This window comes from Moschus berezovskii, chromosome 20 (assembly GCF_049115385.1).
Source record: "Moschus berezovskii isolate FMDL1 chromosome 20, NW_MosBer_1.0, whole genome shotgun sequence".
Taxonomy (NCBI): Eukaryota; Metazoa; Chordata; class Mammalia; order Artiodactyla; family Moschidae; genus Moschus; species Moschus berezovskii.
The window spans coordinates 12,601,515-12,625,798 of record NC_142479.1 but is presented as its reverse complement, the minus strand read 5'-3'; the positions used below and the strand labels follow the sequence as shown (position 1 = coordinate 12,625,798).

The following is a 24,284-nucleotide window of genomic DNA, read 5'->3' as shown; positions in this document are numbered from 1 at the left end:
TTAGAGATACCAAGGGAACATTTCATGCAAACATGGTCACATTAAATGACAGAAACAGTATGGACCTAACAGAAGCAGAAGATATTAAGAAGATGTAGCAAGAATACCCAGAAGAACCATACAAAGAAAGATCTTAATGACCTGGATAAACACCATAGTGTGATTACTCATCTAGAGCCAGACATCCTGGAGTGCAAAGTCAAATGGGCCTTAGGAAAATTTACTATGAACAAAGCTAACGGAAGTGATGGAATTCCAGATGAGTTATTTCAAATCCTAAAAGATGATACTGTGAAAGTGCTGCACTCAATATGTCAGCAAAATTGGAAAACTCAGCAGTAACTTCAGGAATGGAAAAGGTCAGTTTTCATTCCAATCGCACAGAAAGACAATGCCAATGAATGTTCAAACTATCACACAATTGACTCATTTCAATGGTACCAAGGTAATGTCAAAATCCTTCAAGCCAGGCTTCAACAGTGTATGAACCAAGAAATTCCAGATGTACAAGCTGGGTTTAGAAAAGGCAAAGGAACCAGTTATCACAATTGCCAATATCTGTTGGATTATAGGAAAATAAGAGAATTCCAGATGAACATCTAATTCTGCTTCATTGACTATTCTAAATCCTTTGACTATGCTAAGTCCTTTGACTGTGTGGATCTCAGCAAGCTGTGGAAAATTCTTCAAGGGGTGGGAATGCCAGATCACCTTACCTGCCCTCTGTGAAACCTGTGTGTAGGTCAAGAAGAAACAGTTAGAACTGGACATGGAACAATGGACGTGTTTCAAATTGGGAAAAAGTATATGTTAAAGCTGTATACTGTTGCCCTGCTTTTTTAACTTATATGCAGAATGCATCATGTGAAATGCTGGGCTGGATGAAGCAGCACAAGCTGGAATCAAATTTGCCAGGAGAAATATCAATAACTTTGGATATGCAGATGATACCACCCTTATTCGAGAAAGTGAAGAGGAACTAAATAACCTCTTGTTGAGGGTGAAAGAAGAGATTGAAAAAGCTGACTTAAAACTCATCATTCAAGAAACGAAGATCATGGCATCTGATCTCCTCACTTCATGGCAAATAGATGGGGAAACCATGAAAACAGTGACATGAGATTAAAAGATGTTTACTTGTTGGAAGAAACATTATGACAAACCTAGACAGCATATTAAAAAGCGGAGACATTGCTTTGCCAACTAAGGTCCATATAATCACATCTATGATTTTCCCAATAGTCATGCAGGATATGAGAATTGAACCATAAAGAAAGCTGATCACCAAAAAATTGATTTTTTTGAATGGTGGTGTTTGAGAAGACTTTTGAGAGTCCTTTGGATTCTTAGGAGATCAAACCATTCAATCCTAAAGGAAATCAACCCTGAATATTCATTGGAAGGACTGATGATGAAGCTAAAGCTCCAGTACTTGGCCACCTGATGTGAAGAACTGACTCACTAGAAAAGACCCTGATACTTGGAAAGGTTTAAGGCAGGTGAAGGAAGTAACAGAGGCTGAGATGGTTTGATGACATCACCAACTTAATGAACTTGAGTTTGAGTAAACTCCCAGAGATGGTGAAGGACAGGGACACCACGCGTGCTTCAGTCCATGGAGTGGCAAAGGGTCAGAAATGACTTAGTGACTGAACACAAGGCAAGTCAAAAGTTACAGTCGCCCTAGCTACATATTCTCCTAGACATATTTCCTCCTCTTTTTGGTCCATCTTAGAAGAACGAGAAGCTTTCAAACTTTCTTCAGTATCAGTGTTACTGAACTCAAGATTGACTGCTCACCACTGGAAAGCGAATACTCAATAGACAAGTGTTGGTTTGAAAGTAAAGCTTGTTTTATTCAACAGGCCAGCAATCTGGGAAGGTGGACTCTTGTCCAAAAACCAACTCTGAAAACTGTGCTGACAATGAGTTTTAAAGGGAGAATCATTTGGAGATGGGATCAGAACAAACAAACAACAACACTTGTGTCCAAACTGTCTTCTGATTGGCTGATGGTGAGGTATCAGTTCAGTGCTCCAGAAATCTCGTGCTCAGTCTGAGATTACCCTCTTACATCTGAGCAGGGACCTTAGTTCCCATAGAAAAACTCAAAGGTGTTGTCACAAATGGTAGGAAAGACTGAACAACAGAACTGAGCTGATTGCTTTGCATATTCCTTAAGGAGGAACCAGGACCCTGTCCCACAGTTGCAGTACTGTTTCTTGACTGTTTAGCCTTTGTTTCTTCATTCCCTCCCTTTTACAATAAGCAACTATTTGAATCTGCCCTTTGGAAAACAGGGATGATCAAACAAGCTGAATGAAGCCTATGTCCTATAAATAAAAAAACCGGGGACACAGAAAGGATTTGTATCTCTGAGCATCCCCCATGGCAGGTTCTGTTTCATCACTGTGAAATGTGGAGGATTTTATCCAGTTCAAAACTATTGTGTAGTCTATAGCTGGAAAACATTTCTCTAGTTTCCTTTACATTTAAATATATTAAAAAAAACTAAATTCCAGTTAGTAAAATATAGGAAGATGTTGAGGTCCTTTAATAAACTGGAATCTGGTGGTCCAGAGTTGATGATAAGAAAGTGGATGAAGGAGAGAGGCTAATATGTCCTGGGTTACATAGCCGGGTTTCGCGTTGCAGGAAATAAGCCAGAAATAGAGAGATAGAGAGAGAGAAAAGAAAGAAAGAAAGTCACGGGGTCCCAAGCTCTGATGGAGCAAAGGTATTTTAATCAACATGGTGTGGGCACATAAACTGTCTTCAGTTCCATTCGGTCGCTCAGTCGTGTCTGACTCTCTGCGACCCCATGAATCACAGAACGCCAGCCAGGCCTCCCTGTCCATCAACAACTGCGGGACTTCACTCAAAATCATGTCCATCGAATCAGTGATGCCATCCAGTCATCTCATTCTCTGTCGTCCCCTTCTCCTCCTGCCCCCAATCGCTCCCAGCCTCAGGGTCTTTTCCAGTGAATCAACTCTTCGCATGAGGTGGCCAAACTATTGGAGTTTCAGCTTTAGCATCAGTACGTCCAACGAACACGCAGGACTGATCTCCTTTAGAATGAACTGGTTGGATCTCCTTGCAGTCCAAGGGATTCTCAAGAGTCTTCTCCAACACCACAGTTCAAAAGCATCAATTCTTCAGTGATCAGCTTTCTTCACAGTGCAACTCTCATATCCATACATGACCACTGGAAAAACCATAGCCTTGACTAGACGGACCTTTGTTGGCAAAGTAATGTCACTGCATTTTAGTATGCTATCTAGTTTGGTCATAACTTTCCTTCCAAAAAGTAAGCGTCTTTTAATTTCATGGCTGGAGTCACCATCTGCAGTGATTTTGGAGCCCCCCCAAATAAAGTCTGACACTGTTTCCACTGTTTCCCCATCTATTTCCCATGAAGTGATGGGACCAGATGCCATGATCTGTTTTCTGAATGTTGAGCTTCAAGCCAACTTCTTCACAATCCTCTTTCACTTTCATCAAGAGGCTTTTTAGATCATCTTCACTTTCTGCCATAACGGTGGTGTTATCTGCATATCTGAGGTTATTGATATTGCTCCTGGCAGTCTTGATTCCAGCTTGTGCTTCTTCCAGTCCATGGTTCCTCATGATGTGCTCCGCATATAATTTAAATAAGCAGGGTGACAATATACAGCCTTGACGTACCCCTTTCCCTACTTAGAACCAGTCTGTTTTTCCATGTCCAGTTCTAACTGTTGCTTCCTGACCTGAATATAGGTTTCTCAAGAAGCAGTCAAGAGGTCTGGTATTCCCATCATTTTCAGAATTTTGCACACTTTATTGTGATCCACACAGTCAAAGACTTTGGCATAGTCAACAAAGCAGAAATAAATGTTTTTTTCTGGAACTCTATTGCTTTCTCCATGATCCAGCAAACGTTGGCAATTTGATCTCTGGTTCCTCTGCCTTTTCTAAAACCAGCTTGAACATCTGGAAGTTCACGGTTCATGTATTGCTCAATCCTGATTTGGAGAATTTTGAGCATGACTTTACTAGTGTGTGAGATGAGTGCAATTGTGCAGTATTTGAGCATTTTTCGGCATTGCCTTTCTTTGGGATTAGAACGAAAACTTATCTTTTCCTTTCCTGTGGCCCTGTTGAGTTTTCCAACTTTGCTGACATATTGAGTGCAGCACTTTCACAGCATCATCTTTCAGGATTTCAAATAGCTCAACTGGAATTCCATCAGCTCCAGTATCTTTGTTTGTACTGATGCTTTCTAAGGCCCACTTGGCTTCACATTCCAAGATGTCTGGCTCTCAGTTCAGTTCAGTTCAGTTGCTCAGTCGTATTGGACTCTTGGCTCTAGGTGAATGATAACACCATCGTAAATATCTTGGTCGTGAAGATATTTTTATATAGTTCTTCTGTGTATTCTTGCCACCTCTTCTTAATATCTTCTGCTTCTGTTAGGGCCATACCATTTCTGACGTTTATTGATCCAATCTTTGCATGAAATGTTCCCTTGCTATCTCTAATTTTCCTGAAGAAATCTCTAGTCTTTCCTATTCTGTTGTTTTCCTCTATGTCTTTGCACTGATCGCTGAGGAAAGCTTTCTTATCTCTCCTTGCTATTCTTTGGAACTCTGCATTCAGATGCTTATATCTTTCCTTTTCTCTTTTGATTTTGCTTCTCTTCTTTTCACAGCTATTTGTAAGGTATCTCCAGACAGCCATTTTACTTTTTTGCATTTCTTTTCCATGGGGATGGTCTTGATCCCTGCCTCCTGTGCAATGTCACAAACCTCCATCCATAGTTCATCAAGCACTCTATCTATCAGATCTAGTCCCTTAAATCTATTTCTTACTTTCAGTGTATAATCATAAGGGATTTGATTTAGGTCATACCTGAGTGGTCTAGTGGTTTTCTCTACTTTCTTCAATTTAAGTCTGAAGTTGGCTTAAGGAGTTGATGATCTGAGCCACAGTTAGCTCCAGGTCTTGTTTTTGCTAACTGTATACAGCTTCACCATCTTTGGCTGCAAATAATATAATCAATCTGATTTCAGTGTTGGCCATCTGGTGATGTCCATGTGTAGAGTCTTCTCTTGTATTGTTAGAAGAGAGTGTTTTCTATGACCAGTGCGTTCTCTTGGCAAAACTCAATTAGCCTTTGCCATGCTTCATTCAGTACTCCAAGGCCAAATTTGCCTGTTACTCCAGATGTTTCTTGACTTCCTACTTTTGCATTCCAGTCACCTGTAATGAAAAGGAAATCTTTTTTCGCTGTTAGTTCTAAAAGGTCTTGTAAGTCTTCATAGAATCGTTCAACTTCGACTTCTTCAGCGTTACTGGTTGGGACATAGGCTTGGATTACTGTAATATTGAATGGTTTGCCTTGAAAATGAACAGAGATCATTCTGTCATTTTTGAGATTGCATCCAAGTATTGCATTTCCGAATCTTTGTTGACCATGATCGCTACTCCATTTCTTCTAAGGGAGTCCTGCTCACAGTAGTAGATATAATGGCCGTCTGAGTTAAATTGACCAATTCCAGTCCATTTTAGCTTACTGACTCCTAGAATGTTGACGTTCACTCTTACCGTCTCCTGTTTGACCACTTCCAATTTGCCTTGATTCATGGATCTAACATTCCAGATTCCTATGCAATATTGCTCTTTACAGCATTGGACCTTGCTTCTATCACCAGTCACATCCACAACTGGGTATTGTTTTTGCTTTGGCTCCATCTCTTCATTCTTTCTGGATTTATTTCTTCCCTGATCTAAAGTAGCATATTGGGCCCCTACCGACCTGGGGAGTTCCTCATTCAGTATCAATCATTTTGCCTTTTCATACTGTTCATTGGGTTCTCAAGGCAAGAATACTGAAATGGTTTGCCATTCTCTTTTCCAGCGGACCACATTCTGTCAGACCTCTCTACCATGACCCGCCCATCTTGGGTGACCCCACATGGCATGGCTTAGTTTCATTGACTTAGACAAGGCTGTGGTCTGTTTGATCAGATTGACTAGTTTTCTGTGATTATGATTTCAGTGTGTCTGCCCTCTGATGCCCTATCGCAATACCTACCATCTTACTTGGGTTTCTCTTACCTTGGTCATGGGGTATCTCTTCACGGCTGCTCCAGCTATGCGCAGCAACTACTCCTTACCTTGGACGAGGGGTATCTCCTCACGACCGCCTCTCCTGACCTTGAACGTGAAGTAGCTCCTCTGTAGTCAAGTACAGTGAGTAAATTTTAAATATTATTATTATTTTTTTATATCTAAAAAAGAATTTTATTAAAAAAGCACAAATGCAAAGAAATGAACAGAGGAAAATTTATGCGTCGAACCTGGACTGGTCACTTATGATAATATACATGCTACAATTCCATATAATAATAATAAATATTATTTTTGAAATGGAGTGGACTAGATTGAATCATTTTGAATTGGATTTACATAGCATAAATTATACATAAAAAGGTAAGAAACTTCAGAGATGACAAAGCTTTATTCCTGCTGGAAGGAACATGAAAGTTTTCAAGGAGAAAGTGTCATTTAAGCTGCTATTAGTACTTGAAGAATTTAATTACTTTTCAGTGATGAAGTGATGTTATAGGAAGAATAAATCAAATAATAAAATAAACGACACATGAACAAGACAGTCTAGTCTGACTAGGATATAGGGTCAATCAGTGAAAAAAAAAAAACGTTTTAATTTATTTCAGTATAGAAATATTTATTGAACACCTATTCTACCTCTATGGCAAACCCATGAAGAAGTAATTTAAGAAACTACTATATACAATAAGGCAGACATATATAATGCATCCTGTGAGAGCACAGAGAAACAACCCTCAAAGGAGACTAGAGTAAGTTTCAAAAATAAGGAAATTCATCACACCCTAAAGAGCATTGAAAGCTTCACTTGCCCATCATTGTGTAACCCATTGGAAACCACTGATGAGTTATTGTTGTGATCCTTGAGTGATAATCAATGAGCCTGGATATTGCCTTATAGTTAGTTGGCAATCATCAGATAATTTTACAGGGGCAATGAAAGACACAAGTAGAGTGCTGCTTTAGCATGATGTGCCTTAATAGTGCGCCAGCTGTGGGGGCAGTATCAGGGAGCTTCGAGACAAAAAGTCCTGTGATTAGGCATCTGTAACTGTCTATTAAGTCACTGCTGAGGGCCTCTGACTAGGTAGTATAAAAGTATAGGAACGTGGATCAGAGCTACAGCAGAAGTAGAATTGATGTCTTAATTCCTTGGATATTGGAGGTAAGCATATATCAATATGGATTATTGTCAGCAGTGAGTAACAGAAAATACCAATAAGGTTAATTTCTCTTTTCTAAGGATAGTCAGTCCAGTTCCGTCTATCTTTTTATTAGAAATGAGGCTTAAGCTTCACAGTTCAGAATGGCTATTTGAACTCTTCGTAACATGCCCACATTCTAGAATCCTGGAAGAGATGTGAAGAGGCATACCTCTTCCTGTAACATTTCCTGGATGTCCTGCACACTAGCATCGCATTGGCCACAACTTAGTCTCATGTCCACACCTAGCTCCGAGGAAGTTAAGAAAGTGTAGTCTTTATTCTGAGAAGTCAATATGCCTTACTAAAACCCAAGACTTCTCTTGTTAAGGAAGAAGAGGAAAATGAATTATTAGTACTGCGTTTGTCACAGGAGCAAAAGAATTATAATTGTGAACTTCTGGAAACTAGCAATGCCTTTACCTAATGGACTGCTAGAAAAGTTGGATAGAACTGGAATGAAAAATCCAGGTGAGGAATATAAATATTTAAGCTATCTTTATTGAAACAGTGGCTGAGAGGTGGGCATCTCTGGTGGCTCAATGGTAAAGAATCTCAATGGTATCTAAAAAATAGATACCAGTTTGATCCCTGGGTTGGGAAGATCTTCTACAGAAAGAAATGAAAACCTACTCCAGTATTCCTGACTGGGAAATCACATGGACAGAGGAGCCTGGTGGGCTACAGTTCATGGGGTTGCAAAAAAGTTGGCTACAACTTAATGACTAAACAACAAGCTGAGATATATAGGATGAGCAAATCTTTCCAGCTCTCCAGATAATTCAAGTTTTAAACTTTTTTTTGTCTTTGTTACTTAAATAATGGAACTCTAGTTTGGTTCATTTGCACAACTCAGCTATGCTCATAATTCACGGTTTCCACCATTTGTAAAGTACGTGACAGCACCTGTCATGTAGTACATGATCAATAAATACTGAGTAGGTCAGAATCTGAAAGAAGGACAAGATGTTGAGCTGCTGGTATATGGGGGAAAAAAAAAAGTTGTTGCAACCACGTGGCCAGTTCCTAAGAATTACATCTGATTTTATTTCCCACCACACTAATTGATTCCAATGGATCATTTTGTCTGCTTTTCCTGCAAGCCCATTGGACGTTGGGCTTTGTCCCAGCAAATAACACAAGTTCCCTTTATAAGTTTCCTGAATCAATTGTTTTCCTGCTTTGATTTCTATTCTATTTTCACAGGTTTCTTGGTGATAATCTTTGACTTGAAAATGTCACGAGTGGTTTCAGGGGCATTTGAACTCTCCTTGGGTCAGGAAGGGCTATTATTTACCTTCTGTGAGTTGGCTCAGGATCTGGAGAGTGAAATGTGCAGATACTGCTTCTTCAAGCTATCATATAATTTCTTTCTTTCCTTTTTTTTTTTTTTTAATTTCAAGCGGATTCAAGTAAAATTGTGTTACTGTTTCTGTTTTCTACTTTGTATCATTTGCCAGATTCCTTTTCTGCCTTTTGGTTGCAGTGCCGCAGACCTCCCCCTCTTTCTGCCATGCCATACCACCAACCATTAATATCAAATAATAAAAACACAAAATATCATATTGACGTACTTTTGACAGCCTTTCAAGATAGCTGTTATCAATTTTTAGATAAGAATACTGGATATTCTGTTTGTTTGTTGTTTTTTTTTAGAATTTGAAATATGAAATTATTTGCTCAAAGTAACACAGAATTTGGTAGTAAATTTAAATTCAATTACAAGTTGCTTTGTATCTTCCATTATTTCACACTGCTTCTCAAAAGATACCAAAAAGTCTGCTTATTTCCTTTCTTTTCATTTGACTAAGCCTTGCTAAATTCAAGCTTAAGATAGATATGAGGAGATTTTAGTTTCATTCAAAGCTATTGGTTGTGATTGGATTATGTGTGAAATGAGATTAATCCCATAATTAACTAATTCATTGATTTTAGAAATTATCAACAGTTTATCAACTGTGGTTTAAAAATTGATTTATTATGTTAATACTCTTTTAGTATTCTGAATACAGCACATACATTATCCTTATTGCTGTGACTTGTGGGAGGCCAGGTGAATCTGGGCATGGACTTGAAACTTTCGGGTCTGAAGTTTCATCTATCTGTTTTAAAATATGAATAGATTTTCCTGCCAAATTTATTTGTAATATTTATGGATAATACACCTATACCTGATATCAAGATGATAAATAATAGTAATAAAGTAAAATACAAAATGTGTCTTCAGTTTGATGGAACATTCATCTCATGAATTTATGACAGAAGAGAATCATTTATTAGATAGAGTTACAATATTTCTTGATACAATATTTCTTGCCTATTTTTCAGAAGTCAAAATTATGTTTAAATGGATTAGTATTGTTTTATCATTGTCTGAAATTTCAGTATTCCCTTAAAAAATAATCACTGGCATTACTATGGCAATGCAAATTGCTAAACGTTTTTTATAACATAACTTAACAAGTGCACTTATGCCATTGTTCTTTGACCCTGATTTTGGTATACTGTCCTCTTTTTTTTTTTTTTTTAAGAGGGAGATCAGTGGACACTCTGAAACTGAAAAAAGATAATTGCAGTGTTCAAACAACAAAATGGTCAATAGACAGGGAATCACTGGGAAATTATGGCATGTTTACTAAAATAAATATTATATGCACATTAAAAATAAGAATAGAGAAAATAACTCATTACACAATGTTTGGTGAAGGAAGCAGAAAACAAGGTTATAGCTAACCTTACACAGATTAGAGCTGATCTTTTTCTCCCCTTTCCTTTGTATTCTATTATTGTTACTATTTTAGTTACATCGTTCTTAAAATCTAGAAACTATTTAACATTAAACTTATTTTAGAGTAAGGAAATGGCAACCCACTCCTTTATTCTTGCCCAGGAAATCTCATGGACAGAGGAGCCTGGCAGGCTGCACTCCATGGGGTCACAAAATAGTTGGACACAATTTAGTGATTAAACAACAACAAATGTGGGGAGGAGTCTGAGGAGTGAATATTCCTAACAAACTTGTGAATAGCGTATCTGAATGGTGTTTTACATCTTTCTTCCAAGATTTATTAAACAAATATTCACTAAAACTTTGCCCGATACACCTATTATATGAGTTATATTATAGTAGACAAGGCACAAAATTTACACTTCAGATAGTTTTAATTTGCTTAAGGAGACAGGGATATAGGGAAGTCACAGATTGGAAATATGTGAAGAAATTGTTGCAGCCATGAGAAGACTAAGAAGACATGAATCCTAGATGCCATCCTTGAACAGAATAAGGATGATAGACTAAAACTATAGGAAATCTGAATAAAGTGTTCATGCATGCCAAGTCACTTCAGTCATGTCCAACTCTTTGCAACCCTATGAACTATAGCCCACCAGGCTCCACTCTCTATGGGATTCCACTGTCCATACTGATGTGGATTGCCATGATCTCCTCCAGGGAATCTTCCTGACCCAGGAATCAAACCCAAATCTTTTACGCTTTATGCATTGGCAGGCGGGTTCTTTACTAGTAGCACCACCTGGAAAATCCAAGCGAAGTGTGGACTTTAGCTAATAATAATTTTTCAACACTAGTTTATTAATTTTAATAAATGTAGTAATGAATGTAGTAATAAATGTAGTTAGTAATAAAGGAGTTGGGGATCCAATCTATAGTATATGGGAACTCTGTACTATCTTTGTAATGTTTCTATAAATCTAAACGTTCAAAAACAAGGAAATAAAGAGAGGAAGAAGAGAGAAGAGACAGAAGTAAAATAGTCAAAAGAATGGCAAGAGGCCATTATTTTCTCTCCTGTTTCTTTGTTTTTACCAACTTAAGTGGCCTCTTCTTCTCAATCTCATTTTGTATTTTCCTCCTTGTTTTAACTTCTAAATATTGAACATCTTAGAACTCTATACTGTGTCCCTGTGGTCTCTCTCTACATATTTTCACTTTCTTCTTGGTGATCTGTTCTAAACCTATGGTTTTAAATATCCTCTATATGTCAAAGAATCATAAATGTATGTCTTGTCTTGATCTCAGAACACCTTTTATATCCAACTGCCTACTTAACATCTCCCCATAATTGCTCACTAATCTTCTCAAACAGAGCTCTTTACTCCACGTTTCAAAGCTACTCTTCCCTTAGTATCCCTTGTAATTTCAATAACTATCAACATCTACTCACTCAGACCAAAAACGGTAGAAGCTATCCTTGATCTATAGTTTTGAACTTCCTTCATTCAACTTATCAACAAGTCCCATTACTCTTCCTCTAAAATATACAGAGAAATAAAATATGTATGTATTTTATATAATGTATGTATGTATATATGTGTGTGTGTGTGTATGTGTGTGTAGTCCATTCACTTCTATTTTCATTAATATTATGCTAGTTTACTAGAGTAGGAAATGGCAACCCACTCCAGGATTCTTGCCTGGAAAATTCAATGGACAGAGAAGCCTGGTGGGCTACAGTTGCAAAGAGTCAGGCGCAACTGAGCAGGTGCGCGCACACAAACACACACATATGCACATGCTAGTTGAAACCACCATCTTCTTTCTCCTGGACTACCACGTAAATCTTTAGGACTCATCTGGACCCTTTCTCCCCATATATCGACTGTAGTTCAAACACATGACCGCTTTTATGTTTCTGGGAAAATCTATACCTACTTGCTTTCTCAGGATTTTTTAATCCCCCTGAAATGCTATAGAAAATGATTTTCCAGAGACCAGATCGTTTATTGTTATTTAAATCTTAGATTAAGTATCAAAATCTCAAATGCCATCATTATCATACCATCTAGTGTGTCTTTTTGCATGCTAAGTCACTTCAGTCATGTCCGACATTTTGAGACCCTATGAACTGTAGCCTGCCATACTCCTCTGTCCCTGGGATTTACCAGTCAAAAATACTGAAGTGGGTTGCCATTTCTTCATCCAGTGAATCTTCCCAACCCAAGGATTGAACCTGTATCTCCTGAGTCTCCTGCATTGGTAGGTGGATTCTTTACAACTAGTGCTACCTGGGAAGACCATTCTCTATTACTTCACCTTCTTTAGTTGTACCAAAAAGTATTTCCGTCTATTAGTATTTTTCTTATGATTAAGTTCAATTTGTTTGCTTTTATCTGTCTCCATCCAGTAGAACATAAGTTCTTAGAAAATAGACACTTTGTATTCTTGGTGCTTATAATTCTTCCTGATAGTCATAGGTACTCACCAAATGTTTACTGAATTAATGAAAGTGACAAATAATGCTGAAGAAGCTGAAAATGAACGGTTATATGAAGACCTACAAGACCTTCTAGAATTAACACCCCCAAAAGATGTCCCTTTCATTATAGGGGACTGGAATGCAAAAGGAGGAAGTCAAGAAACACCTGGAATAATAGGCAAATTTGGCCTTGGAGCACAGAATAAAGCAGGGAAAAGGCTAATAGAGTTTTGCCAAGAGAATGCACTGGTCATAGCAAACACCCTCTTCCAACAACACCAGAGAAACTCTATACATGGACATCACCAGATGTAGCAAGGAGAGATAAGAAAGCCTTCATCAATGATCAATGCAAAGAAACAGGAGAACAAAAGAATGGGAAAAACTAGAGATCTCTTCAAGAAAATTAGAGATACCAAGGGAATATTTCATGAAAAGATAGGCAAAATAAAGAACAGAAATGGTATGGACACAACAGAAGCATAAGATATTAAGAAGAGGTGTCAAGAATAAATAGAACTATACAAAGATTTTCATGACCCCTATAATTATGATGGTGTGATCACTCACCTAGAGCCAGATATCCTAGAATACAAAGTCAAGTGGGCCTTAGGAAGCATCACTATGAACAAAGCTAGTGGAGATGATGGAATTCCAGTTGCGATATTTCAAACCCTAAAGGATGATGCTGAGAAAGTGCTGCACTCAATATGCCAGCAAATTTGGAAAACTCAGCAATGGCCACAGGACTGGAAACGGTCAGTTTTCATTCCAATCCCAAAGAAAGGCAATGCCAAAGAATGCTCAAACTACCACACAACTGCACTCATCTCACTTGCTTGCCAAGTAATGCTCAAAATTCTCCAAGCCAGGTTTCAACAGTATGTGAACGGTGAATGTCCATGTGTTCAAATTAAATTTAGAAAACAGAGGAAACAGAGATCAAATTGTCAACATGTGTTGGATCATCGATAAAGCAAGAGAGTTCCAGAAAGATATCTACTTCTGCTTTATTGACTATCTCGTGCGAAGAGTTGACTCACTGGAAAAGACTCTGATGTTGAGAGGGATTGGGGGCAGGAGGAGAAGGGGACGACAGAAAATGAGATGGCTGGATGGCATCACCGACTCGATTGACATGAGTTTGAGTGAACTCCAGGAATTGGTGATGGACAGGGAGGCCTGGCGTGCTGTGATTCATGGGGTTGCAAAGAGTCGGACATTACTGAGTCACTGGACTGAACTGAACTGAACTGAACTGAACTGAAAGCCTTTGGCTGTATGGATCACAATAAACTGTGGAAAATTCTGAAAGAGATGGAAATAACAGACCACCTGACCTACCTCCTGAGAAAAATTATGTTCAGGTCAGGAAACAACAGTTAGAACTAGACATGGAACTACAGACTGGTTCCAAATCGGGAAAGGAGTACCTCAAGTCTGTATATTGTCACCCTGCTTATTAAACGTATATTCAGAGTACATCATGAGAAATACTGGGCTGGATGAAGCAAAAGTGGAAATCAAGATTGCCAGGAGAAATTTCAGTAACCTCAAATATGCAAATGACACCACCCTTATGGCAGAAAACAAAGAGTCTCTTGATGAAAGTGAAAGAGGAGAGTGGAAAAGTTGGCTTAAAACTCAACATTCAGGAAGCTTAAGATCATGGCATCTGGTCCTATCACTTCATGACAAATAGATGGGGGAAACAATGGAAACAACAGTGGAAACAATGAAAGACATTATTATTTTTTTTTTGAGCTTCAAAATCACTGGAGATGGTGACTGCAGCCATGATATTAAAAGACACTTGCTCCTTGAAAGAAAAGTTGTGACCAACCCATGCAGCATATTAAAAAATAGAGACAGTACTTTGCCAACAAAGGCTCATCTAGTCAAAGGTATGGTTTTTCCAGTAGTCATGTATGGATGTGAGAGTTGGATCATAAAGAAAGTTGAACATCAAATAATTTATTATTTTGAACTGTGGTGTTGGAGATGACTCTTGAGAATCCCTTGTACTGCAAGGAGATCCAACCAGTCCCTCTTAAAAGAAATCAGTCCTGAATTGCAAGGACTGATGCTGAAGCTTAAACTCCAATACTTTGTCCACATGATGTGAAGAACAGACTCATTTGAAAAGACCCTGATTCTGGGAAAGATTGAAGGCAGGAGGAGAAGGGAATGACAGAGGATGAGATGGTTGGATGGCATCACCCACTCAATGGACATGAGTTTGGGTAAACTTGGGGAGTTGGTGATGAACAGGGACCCCTAGCGTGCTGCTGTCCATGAGGTTGAAAAGAGTCAGACATGACTGAGCGACTGAACTCAACTGAACTAAACTGAATTGAATGTTCTGAAATTCAAGGAGATGAAGGATGACAGTTGGCAGGGCTGGGGCAGGGGGAAAGTACACCAAATGTGTGGAGAGGACAATAAATGTGGTATTTGTGGTATTCTTGGGAACAGCAGGTAGAAAGAAATTTTGTAAAGATTATAAGATCAGAATGAGTGGCCAATCCCAAGTGTAGTGATTCTAGAATATCAGGTTCAGAATCAGCGATGTTGAGACTTTCCTTTTATTCATTTTCAACTCCAGGTACATTTGAGCCTTTTAACCATGATCTCATTTTAAGCTTTTTGAGTAAAAGTGATATAGGCTGCTCCACCACTTTAAAAAAAAAAAAAAATCTTTATTTCTTAATGCAAAGTTTGATTTCAGCCCTGCTTGGATTTGGGCCAAAGTATAAGGTGATTCTAGATTATATCATCTTCTGTGGTTGGAATTGCCACAAGAAAGAGAATAAAATTGAAATAGATTTTCCTTACAATCAAAAGAAGGACCTTGGCTTTGTGTATTTCCTTATCTGGTAGTGATGAGTGTTCATTGTCAAAACACTTTTTTTGATTAATTACCTTGATTTTTCCCAGGGGCTTGCTGCACATCAAGTAAAAATCCCAATCCATAACTAAAGAGAAGTGGAGAACACAGCAGAAGCTAAAACTGCTTTCTGTTCACATGTTTGCTCTGAGAAATTCTTAATCAGCTCTTCACCTACTGGAAGTCAGATGGAAGCAACCACAAGATGATTATTGAGGATCTTCTTGTGAAAGATACTCAGTCATGTCTGACTCTTTGCGACCCTATGGAATATACAGCCCCTGGAATTCTCCTGGCCAGAATACTGGAGTGGGTAGCCTTTCCCTTCTCCAGGGGATCTTCCCAACACAGGGATTGAACCCAGGTCTCCTGCATTGAGGGCAGATTCTTTATCAGCTGAGCCACCAGGGAAGCATTAAAATGGAAATGACGTACTTCTCTTGTTCCCCTAGCTCACATAAACCCCTATAGTACTCCAGCAGAATTTTAAATGTGTTGCCTTTTAAAGGTACTGCCCTGTCTTTCCAAATTGCCCATTTAAATGGGAATTTAAGAACATATTATGTGAAAGCCTTTGTTTTCTTCAATTCTAATCTGTACCTATCATGTTTTGTAATTGATGTCATCCAATGGGCCCTGCTCAAGCTGACTGATTTTTGCAGGGTGAATTTGGATCATTCTCAATGCATGTCAAAGAAAGCTAACAAAAACTCTGCAGTTCCATCATAAGAGACTTGATTCAGATGGTCTGACTGTCTTGTTGCCTGCTAAAATCTTATATAATGCCACATCTTAGTGGATGAGTTGCTGAAGAAAAATGAATGGAAATGGACAGAGAGCAAAGTGTTTTGCAATTCTCTTGATGTAACAGTCTTTCAGTGATCCTTTTGTCAGTTGCGACATTTTAAATTATCCAGGGGTTTCCTTTTGCTTCTTTTTAAGTGACATTTCTTGAATTGATTCTTCAGTCAGACTGATAGATCTTCCTTATGTTGATGAGTGTGTATACGTATGTGTAGGGGGCTGGGTTTTTTTTTTTTTTTTTAAAGAGGTGAGTTAGAGATAAGTGACGGGAAATTCAAATAAGCTTAAATACATCCTTACTATTTCTCTTCAGTAGAAAGAGCCTGAGTGTTTTTTTAATAAAACTTTACGACAGTATCTTTACAGGTTAATAAATTGAATAAGGAGGTGAAATGTTGCTGCTACATTCTATAGCCTGACTTTTGGGTAGAAAAGGATTCTTTTATGTATAGTCACTCTTCTTTATTGAACAACCAGGATACAGCACTTCTCTGCCATCATCTTAGTCTCTTTTCTCCTTTGTTTTTTTTTCCTTTAGCTCAACAGAATTCTCCAAAAATCCACGAAGGCTGGTGGGCATACAAGGAGGTGGTCCAGGGAAGCTTTGTCCCAGGTAAATGAACATTTATTCTTCTTACTTTATTTTTAGGGAAGTAATATGAGTGAAATGTATTATATCCATAATTTTGCATTTGCTATACGGCATGGCATCTACTGTATAAGTCACCATAGTCTGATTTAGGTGCTAGATCAATACTGCCTTAAGAGAAAGTTTATTGAATGAGTGCCAATTTAGTGCTATCCAAAAGTCTACATGCAATAAGTGCTGGAGAGGGTGTGGAGAGAAGGGAACCCTCTTACACTGTTGGTGGGAATGCAAACTAGTACAGCCACTATGGAGAACAGTGTGGAGATTCCTCAGAAAACTGGAAACAGAACTGCCATATGATCCAGCGATCGCACTCCTGGGCATACACACCGAGGAAACCAGAATTGAAAGAGACACATGTACTCCAATGTTCATTGCAGCACTGTTTATAATAGCCAGGACATGGAAGCAACCTAGATGTCCATCTGCAGATGAATGGATAAGAAAGCTTTGGTACATATACACAATGGAGTATTTCTCAGCCATCAAAAAGAATGCATTTGAATCAGTTTTAATGAGGTGGATGAAATTGGAGCCAATTATACAGAGTGAAGTAAGCCAGAAAGAAGAACATCAATACTGTATAATAACGCATATATATGGAATTTAGAAAAATGGTAACCTGAACCCTGTATAAGAGACTGCAAAAGAGACATAGGCATTTAGAACAGTCTTTGGGACTCTGTGGGAGAGGGTGAAGGTGGAATGATTGGAGAGAATGGAATTGTAGCATGTATATTATCATAAGTGACCAGTCCAGGTTCGACGCATAAATTTTCCTCTGTTAAAAAAAAAAAAAAAAAAAAGAATGAGTGCCAATTTAACCAAGACTATGTTTGTTCATCTGAACTTATATCTTAAGGCTCTTCTATCTATAGATGGCTGTGTCAGGGAGAGGGCAATGCAGGAGTCAGGGCTGAAGTTCTGTATGCTGAACTTTGGTTGAGAAAGAGGTTTTTTTTTTTTTTTTTTTTTTTTTTATGTTAAGAAATGAGGAAGTCTGGCAAGGCTGATCATAGCTGTGAGGCTTACTGTGATGCATGTTATCTCTGATGTTACTTTAGTCATGGTCAGGACTTAGTTGGGCCAAATATCAGATAAAAAATAATAGGCAAAGTGGATGTTGTCAGCATGAGGGGAGAGAACTGAAGACATGTTAGAGCCAGAAGCATGCCGTAACTTAAGTTTTGAAACAAGGTGGAGGGTCCTTGTCTTCCCTTACTACTCTTATCCTCTTCACAATCCTCAGTCTCCTGCTTCAAGACTTTCATAGGGAAAGAGGCAAGAAAAAGAGCAGGAATGTTAGAGAGAAGGATGGAAGGGAAGGCAGGTGAGATATTTCAAAATATTTTTAACTGCTTATATATGAGAGGACAAGAAATAAAACTCTCAGATGGAGTCAGTATGGAAAATAGATGACCCCAAGTGTCATTTAAGGTCTTTGCAGTTGGTGGCAGGTGGGAAGAGTGGTGCCCCCGGGCTACCTGGTTCATTCTTGGATGCTATGTCTTCTTTCCCTGTCCTTCATAGACTTCATTATATCAGCTGTGCAGAGCTAAGAGAGTTGTTAAACTCCTCTGAACCTCACTTTTCTCATTGGTATTGTGGGACATAAATTTCAATAAGAGGAAACCAAGCATGGTGAGGAAGAATGAATGGCCCAGGGAAAAGGCAGCTGACTGCCAGTTAGTCTCATAAATTAGTATTATTAACTTGATAAATTTACTGCTGCTGCTGCTGCTAAGTCACTTCAGTCGTGTCCGACTCTTCGTGACCCCATAGACGGAAGCCCACCAGGCTCCCCCGTCCCTGGGATTCTCCAGGCAAGAACACTGGAGTGGGTTGCCATTTCCTTCTCCAGGGTACATTTATTTCTTGGTACAGTGGGCATAGAAACTAGGCTTGAATAATTTAACTGAAAATGTTCATGTTTCTAATAATAGTCTTACAATAACTTGATTGACACAACTGTGTTCATATGACATGACAAAGATATATGACATTTTATACTTGTGATTGGGGGCATCCCTTTCCAATGTCTAAAAAGCTTTCATATATATATATTTCCCCCCCCCCCCGAGGAATCTGCTTCTGATATTCAGGATATCTGGGAAATCACATTTATAATGATATTCTTTATGCTTTGTGATCATTAAGTTAGAGCAACAAAGGGCACTCTGTCAGGCTATAGGAAGTCTTAATAAACTAGTAATATCCTCCCTACTGATGGAAATGTTCATCAATAATCCTGGGTAGTGTCTGAAAAATTTTACTTTTCTGCCCCAAATTTTTAAAATTATTTATTTACTTTTATTTTTTTAATATATATGTTTTATTGAAGTATAGTTGACTTACAATGTTTCATGTGCACAGCAAGGTGATTCATTTATACATAATACACATATATTAATATTGAAATTATTTTCCATTATAGGTTATTGCAAGATATTGGCTACATTTCCCTATGCTATACAGTAAACCCTTGTTGTTTGTTGTGTATATATTTTAATTAGAAATCTAGCATTGTATTCATAGTAAGTCAAACAAGTGGAATCAAAATGTCATAAATGTTTTAGTTAGGCAAAAATTCATGTGTTTTCAAAAATATATATACATGTGAATTTCATATTCATGTGCATATAAATATTATGCATACATAATATATATACCTGGAGAAGGAAATGGCAACCCACTCCAGTACTCTTGCCTGGAGAATCCTACGGACGGAGGAACCTGGTAAGCTACAGTCCACGGGGTTGCAAAGAATTGGACACGACTGAGCGACTTCACTTTTACTTTGAATACATATACAAAAGCTTTTCTACTATGTTTGATGAAGTTTTGAGAAGGAACATAAAAAAAAATAAAATGAAGAGATGGAGAAATTGGAAAACATACACTAAATGAAATGGGAGTACTGAATATTAAATAGAAAAAGTGAAACAAACTAGATAAAAGTAAAAGATCATCATATATTTCAGTTGTTTTTAAATATGGCTGCTCATTAGAAACATATCTGGATCTCTGGAGAAAAAAAAAATACCTGGGCATTTTTATTTTTAAAAAATGTTCAAGATAATTCTGATATGCATCTGGATTTTAAAAAGTGATTACAGGTTTTTCTATTAAATCTTAGCTTTGGTGATATAGAGTTATTTTATTTTTCTGTTGACCAATCATGATACAATGGTAATAATTGAGTAACAGTTACATAGTCACAATAGTAAGAGATGTTTATGAGTTTTCACAATCAATAGCAGGACAAATAGATAATTACAATTGCAAGTAATAATGGAAACATGATTATAACTATAAGATAATTACTTACAATTTTGGGAGTCAAGATGAGTGATGTGATAAGTTGAAATGCATACATGCACATTTTTTCATCTGCCCAGACAGCCTATGTCTTTTGGTTGGTGCATTTAATCCATTTACAGTTAAGCCAGTTTTCCATATATATGATCCTATTACCATTTTCTTTATTTTTTTGGATTTCTTGTGTGTAGATATTTTCTTTCTCTTGTTTTTCCTGCCTAGAGAAGTTCTTTTAGCATTTGTTGGGAAGTTGATTTGTTCATGCTGAATTCTCTTAACTTTTGCTTGTCTAGAAAGCTTTTGATTTCTCCATCAAATCTGAATGCTGGGTAGAGTATTCTTAGTTGTAGGTTCTTCCCATTCATCACTTTTAATTCCCTTCTGGCTTGTAGAGTTTCTGCTGAGAAATCAGCTGATAGCCTGATGGGGTTCCCTTGTATATTTTTTTGTTCTTTTTCTCTTTGTGCTTTTAATATTTTGTATTTGTCTCTAATTTTCGTCAGTTTGACTATCGTGGTCTTGGTTTATTATCCATCCTGGGACTCTTATGCTTCCCGGACTTGATTACCTATTTCCTTTCCCATGTTAGGGAAGAGTTCAGCTGTTATCTCTGCAAATATTTTTCAGGTCCTATCTCTCTCTCTCTTTTCTTCTTGGGACCCCTAAAATGCAAACGTTGGTGTGTTTAATGTTGTTCTAGAGGTCTCTTATGAAGTCTTCATTTCTTTTCATTATTTTTTCTATATTCTGTTCTGTGGCAGTGATTTCCACCATTCTGTCCTGCAGGTCACTTATTCATTCTTCTGCCTCGGGTATTCTGCTACGGATTCCTTCTAATGTCTTATTCATCTCTGTTTATTTGTTCTTTAGTTTTTTAGGTCTTTGGTGAACATTTCTTGCATCTTCTCCATTGTTTCCCTGAGATCCTGGATTATCTTCACTTTCATTGTTCTGAATTCTTTTTTTTTTTTTGGAAGATTGCCTATCTCCACTTCATTTAGTTGTTCTTCTGGAGTTTTATCTTGTCCCTTCAACTGGGACATAACTTTCTGCTTTTTCATGATGGCGGACTTTCTGTAATATGGTTCTTATTTTAACCACTGTGGGACTGTGGCTCTTCTTGCTTTGTCTGTCTCCCTTCTGATGGAGGAGGCTAAGAGCCTTGTGTAAGCTTTCTGATGAGAGGGACTGGCAGTGGGAAAAACTGAATCTTGCTCTGGTGGGCAGGGCCATGCTCAGTAAAGGTTTAATCTAACTGCCTGTTGATAGGTGGGGTTGTGCTCTCTCCCTGCTAGATGTTTGGCTTGAGATCTTTTAGCCCTGAGGTCTAATGGCTTTATGGTAATATTAGTTGCAACTCACAAGAGGGCTTACACAAAGGGGAGCTTCCCAGCCTGCTGCTGCCAGTGCCTCTGTCCCTATGGTGAGTCCATGCCTACCCACATCCCAACAGGAGACCCTCCAATATTAGCAGGTAGTTTTGGTTCAGTCTCCTGGGGAGTCATTGCTTCTTTCCTCTGAGTCTTGGTGCATACAAGGTTTTATTTGTGTTCTCCAAGAGTGGAGTCTCTGTTTACCCCAGTCCTGTGGAAGTCCTTTAATTAAATCCCCTTACTCTTAAAGGTCAGATTCCCTGGGGATACCCGGACGCTTTATCAGTTCCCCAGGCTGGGAAGCCTGATGTGGGGTTCACAACTTTCAAAGCAGTGGGAGAAATTCTTTGGTATTATTGTTCTCCAGTTTGTGGGTCACCTACCTGGCAGGTATGGGGTGTGATTTTATCATGTTTGTGCTTTCCTACCATCTTACTGAAGCTTCTTCTTTGTCTTTGGATATGGGGTATCATTTTTCGGTGGGTTTCAGCATCACCCTGTCGATGGTTGCTTAAAAGTTAGTTGCAATTTTGGTGCTCTCTCAGAAGAAGATGAGTGCACATCCTTCTACTTCACCATCTTGAACCACACTCATTTGCCCCATATTTAAAAAATAAATAAAATTACTTATTTGGCTGCATTTGGGTCTTAGTTGCAACACTTATCTTCATTGTGTCCTGTGGGATACTTCATTGTGGCACATGGACTCTAGCTGTGGCACTCAGGCTCATTAATTGTGGCATGAGCACAGGGGCTATGCAGTTCTGGCAAACGGGATGGAGAGTTCATGGGCTCAGTAATTGCAACACACAGGCTTAGTTGTTCTGTGGCATGTGGGATCTCAGCTCTGTGACCAGGAATCAAAGCTATGTCTCCTGCATTGCAAGGCAGATTCTTAAGCATCGTATACCAAGGTAGTCCCCCTTCCCCAGTCTCCCCCCACCCCCCACTCTGTTTATACATCCTTTCTTTACAGGTACTCAAGTGTCTGTTTTGAGTTGGTGTTTTTTGGATGACCATAGGAGAAGTTTTATCTTTTCTTCATGCGTTGATTTAAAAGAATCTAAGTTTCCCTCATTTCCAGTTTGAAAATGAGTTAATATATATAACACCTGCTACACGGGAAGCAGTAAGATGTGGAGTTCTGAGCATGGACTCTGGAGTTGGACAGACCTGGATTTTAATCTGGGTTCTATGGCTTCTTTCTGGTAGAACTGTCAGCAAGTTGCCTACCAACTCTCAGTCCCCTGGGCTCTTCATCTGTTAGAATAGAAATAAGGGCCAAATCATTCTCACAATGTTTTGTGAGGATTAAATCATATAATCCAGGTAAAGTGTCTGGTGCACGCAGTGAGTCAGTACCAGTCAGTTACTGTTGACATTATTATCATTATTTTACCTAGGAGCATAATTGGATATTTAATACTTCTCTGTCTGAGGAAGAGAACTATATGCTGAAAAATGTAATCATGCAAGTGAGCGTCTCATGATGTTAGAACATGTAAGATGCTTAGGAAATATTCCTTGAATTTGTAAGCTCAAAGTGTCTTTGATGACAGTGGTCATCAAAGAGGTAACTTCATCATCCTCTAGATTTAAGAGTCCCAAAGCGCTTTGGCTTCTTGGTAAAGACTGGTATCCGATGACCTCATTTTCTAAACTTTTCAGTTCAGTTCAGATGCTCAGTTGTGTCTGAGGTCACTCTTTGTGACCTCATGGACTGTAGCATGCTAGGTTTCCCTGTCCATCACCAGCTCCTGGAGCTTGCTCAAACCCATGTCCATTGAGTCGACAATGCCTTCAGCCATCTCATCCTCTGTCGTCCCCTTCTCCTCCTGCCTTCAGTCTTTCCCAGCATCAGGTCTTTTGCATCAGGTGGCCAAAGTATTGCAGTTTCAGCTTCAGCATCAGTCCTTCCAGTGAATATTCAGTACTGATTTCATTTAGGATTGATTAATTTAATCTCTTTGTAGCCCAAGGGACTCTCAAGAGTCTTCTCCAACACCACAGTTCAAAAGCACCAATTCTTCAGCGTTCAGCTTTCTTTATAGTCCAACTCTCACATCTATACATGACTACTGAAAGCACCAATTCTTCAGCGTTCAACTTTCTTTATAGTCCAACTCTCACATCTATACATGACTACCGAAAAACCATAACTTTGAGTAGATGGACCTTTGTCGGAAAAATGATGTCTCTGCATTTTAATATGCTGTCTAGGTTGGGAATAGCTTTTCTTCCAAGGAGCAAGCGTCTTTTAATTTCATGGCTGCCTTCACCATCTGCAGTGATTTTTGGAGCCCAAGAAAATAGAATCTGTCACTGTTTCCATTGTTTCCCATCTTTTTGCCAGGAAGTGATGGGACCGGATGCTATGATGGTTACTTGCATCATATATATTATATATATATATATAATTTCTTTTGTTTAAAATATTTTAAACTTTTGGAAACTTAAAATTTCTTTAAAAAGATAAGAGTCATGAGAATTTGTGAATTTAGTAATTGGGCCTGAGGCTGTAATATTTGATAGACTCCAGACTACCCACTTTATCTGAATTGGTGCTTTGGTCCATGGTCCCTTTTTCTCTTGTGATCATTACTAAATATAACCTTAAGAGTGTTCTTTACTTTGCCACTGGGAGTTTTTTTGTTTTTTTTTTTTAGATTATCAATGTGTAAAAGAAAACAGACCCTCATATGACTGGATTATTTGAAAAAAATT

At 38.3% G+C, this 24,284-nt stretch overlaps 1 protein-coding gene across 1 annotated transcript in view; it reads left to right on the top strand.

Annotated features, from left to right (window-relative positions):
• The window catches only part of CA10 (carbonic anhydrase 10 (inactive)), a 1,015,669-nt gene that overhangs the window by 125,771 nt on the left and 865,614 nt on the right, over positions 1 to 24,284 (top strand). Inside the window, exon 2 of the mRNA XM_055432763.2 lies at positions 16,759 to 16,833. Within this exon, the coding sequence (XP_055288738.1) occupies positions 16,759 to 16,833 (75 nt within the window). The remainder of the gene's footprint in view (positions 1 to 16,758; positions 16,834 to 24,284) is intronic.